At 53.3% G+C, this 797-nt stretch overlaps 1 protein-coding gene across 1 annotated transcript in view; it reads right to left on the reverse strand.

Moving 5' to 3' along the window:
• Nucleotides 1-797, reverse strand: part of ITPR3 (inositol 1,4,5-trisphosphate receptor type 3) — a 120,267-nt gene that overhangs the window by 75,318 nt on the left and 44,152 nt on the right. Inside the window, 1 exon segment of the mRNA XM_015567459.1 lies at nucleotides 162-334. Coding sequence (XP_015422945.1) covers nucleotides 162-334 — 173 coding nt within the window.

Here is a 797-nt window from a genome sequence, read left to right on the forward strand (position 1 = left end):
CATGTTAAAATATATGTCTTTTTATTGTTTCTGCCAGAGACATTAGGGAATTGCTTAATAACTTTGTATATTTTATATACGCAAAAAGATGTGCAAAAATCATGATGAGATTAATGTTAACATTGGAAACTCGCCGTGGCCGGGACATCGCGCCTACTCACTCGGTCTGGATGAGGATGTCGCTGTTCTTGGGGTCCAGCACACACTTGCAGATGAGCTCCTGGGTGACGGGGATGGCGATGTGGTTGGACACACACAGGTCAGAGAGGTAGTCCAGGAACCTGGGGTGACAGCAGGGATGGGGGCGCTCAGAGCAGCTCCCCTTCCCCAGTGGCTGCACAGGCTCCCCCCCCAGAGCTTGGAGATGTGCTGCCAGAGACAGCCCTGCATGGGGCGGGAGTGGAGGAGTGGGGGGGATGATAGTGGGGTCCAGGGAGTCGGGATAAAGGAGGTGTGAGGACAGAGTGATATTCAAAATATTTAACAATTGACTCAACACAGGCACTGACTTAGACTCTGGAGGAGGGCCTGAGGGCCTCGGGCTGCCCAGACGGCAACCCTCTTGTAGCCAGACTGGGCCCAATTAGGAAGGGACCCTGGAAGGGCTGGGACGCCAGGGCCTCAGTGAGGGGGCAATTTACCAACAGGGGCAGGAGCATGTCAGTGTTTTAACAACCAGCAGAGGCCATCTTTCCACCCTGGACAGTCCCTTCTGGCCTGCAAAGTTTCTGTTGAGAAATCAGCTGACAGGCGCATGGGTACTCCCTTGTAGGTAACTGACTGTCTTTCTCTTGCTG

The sequence above is a fragment of the Myotis davidii genome, unplaced genomic scaffold (genome assembly GCF_000327345.1).
Source record: "Myotis davidii unplaced genomic scaffold, ASM32734v1 scaffold4, whole genome shotgun sequence".
Classification (NCBI taxonomy): domain Eukaryota; kingdom Metazoa; phylum Chordata; class Mammalia; order Chiroptera; family Vespertilionidae; genus Myotis; species Myotis davidii.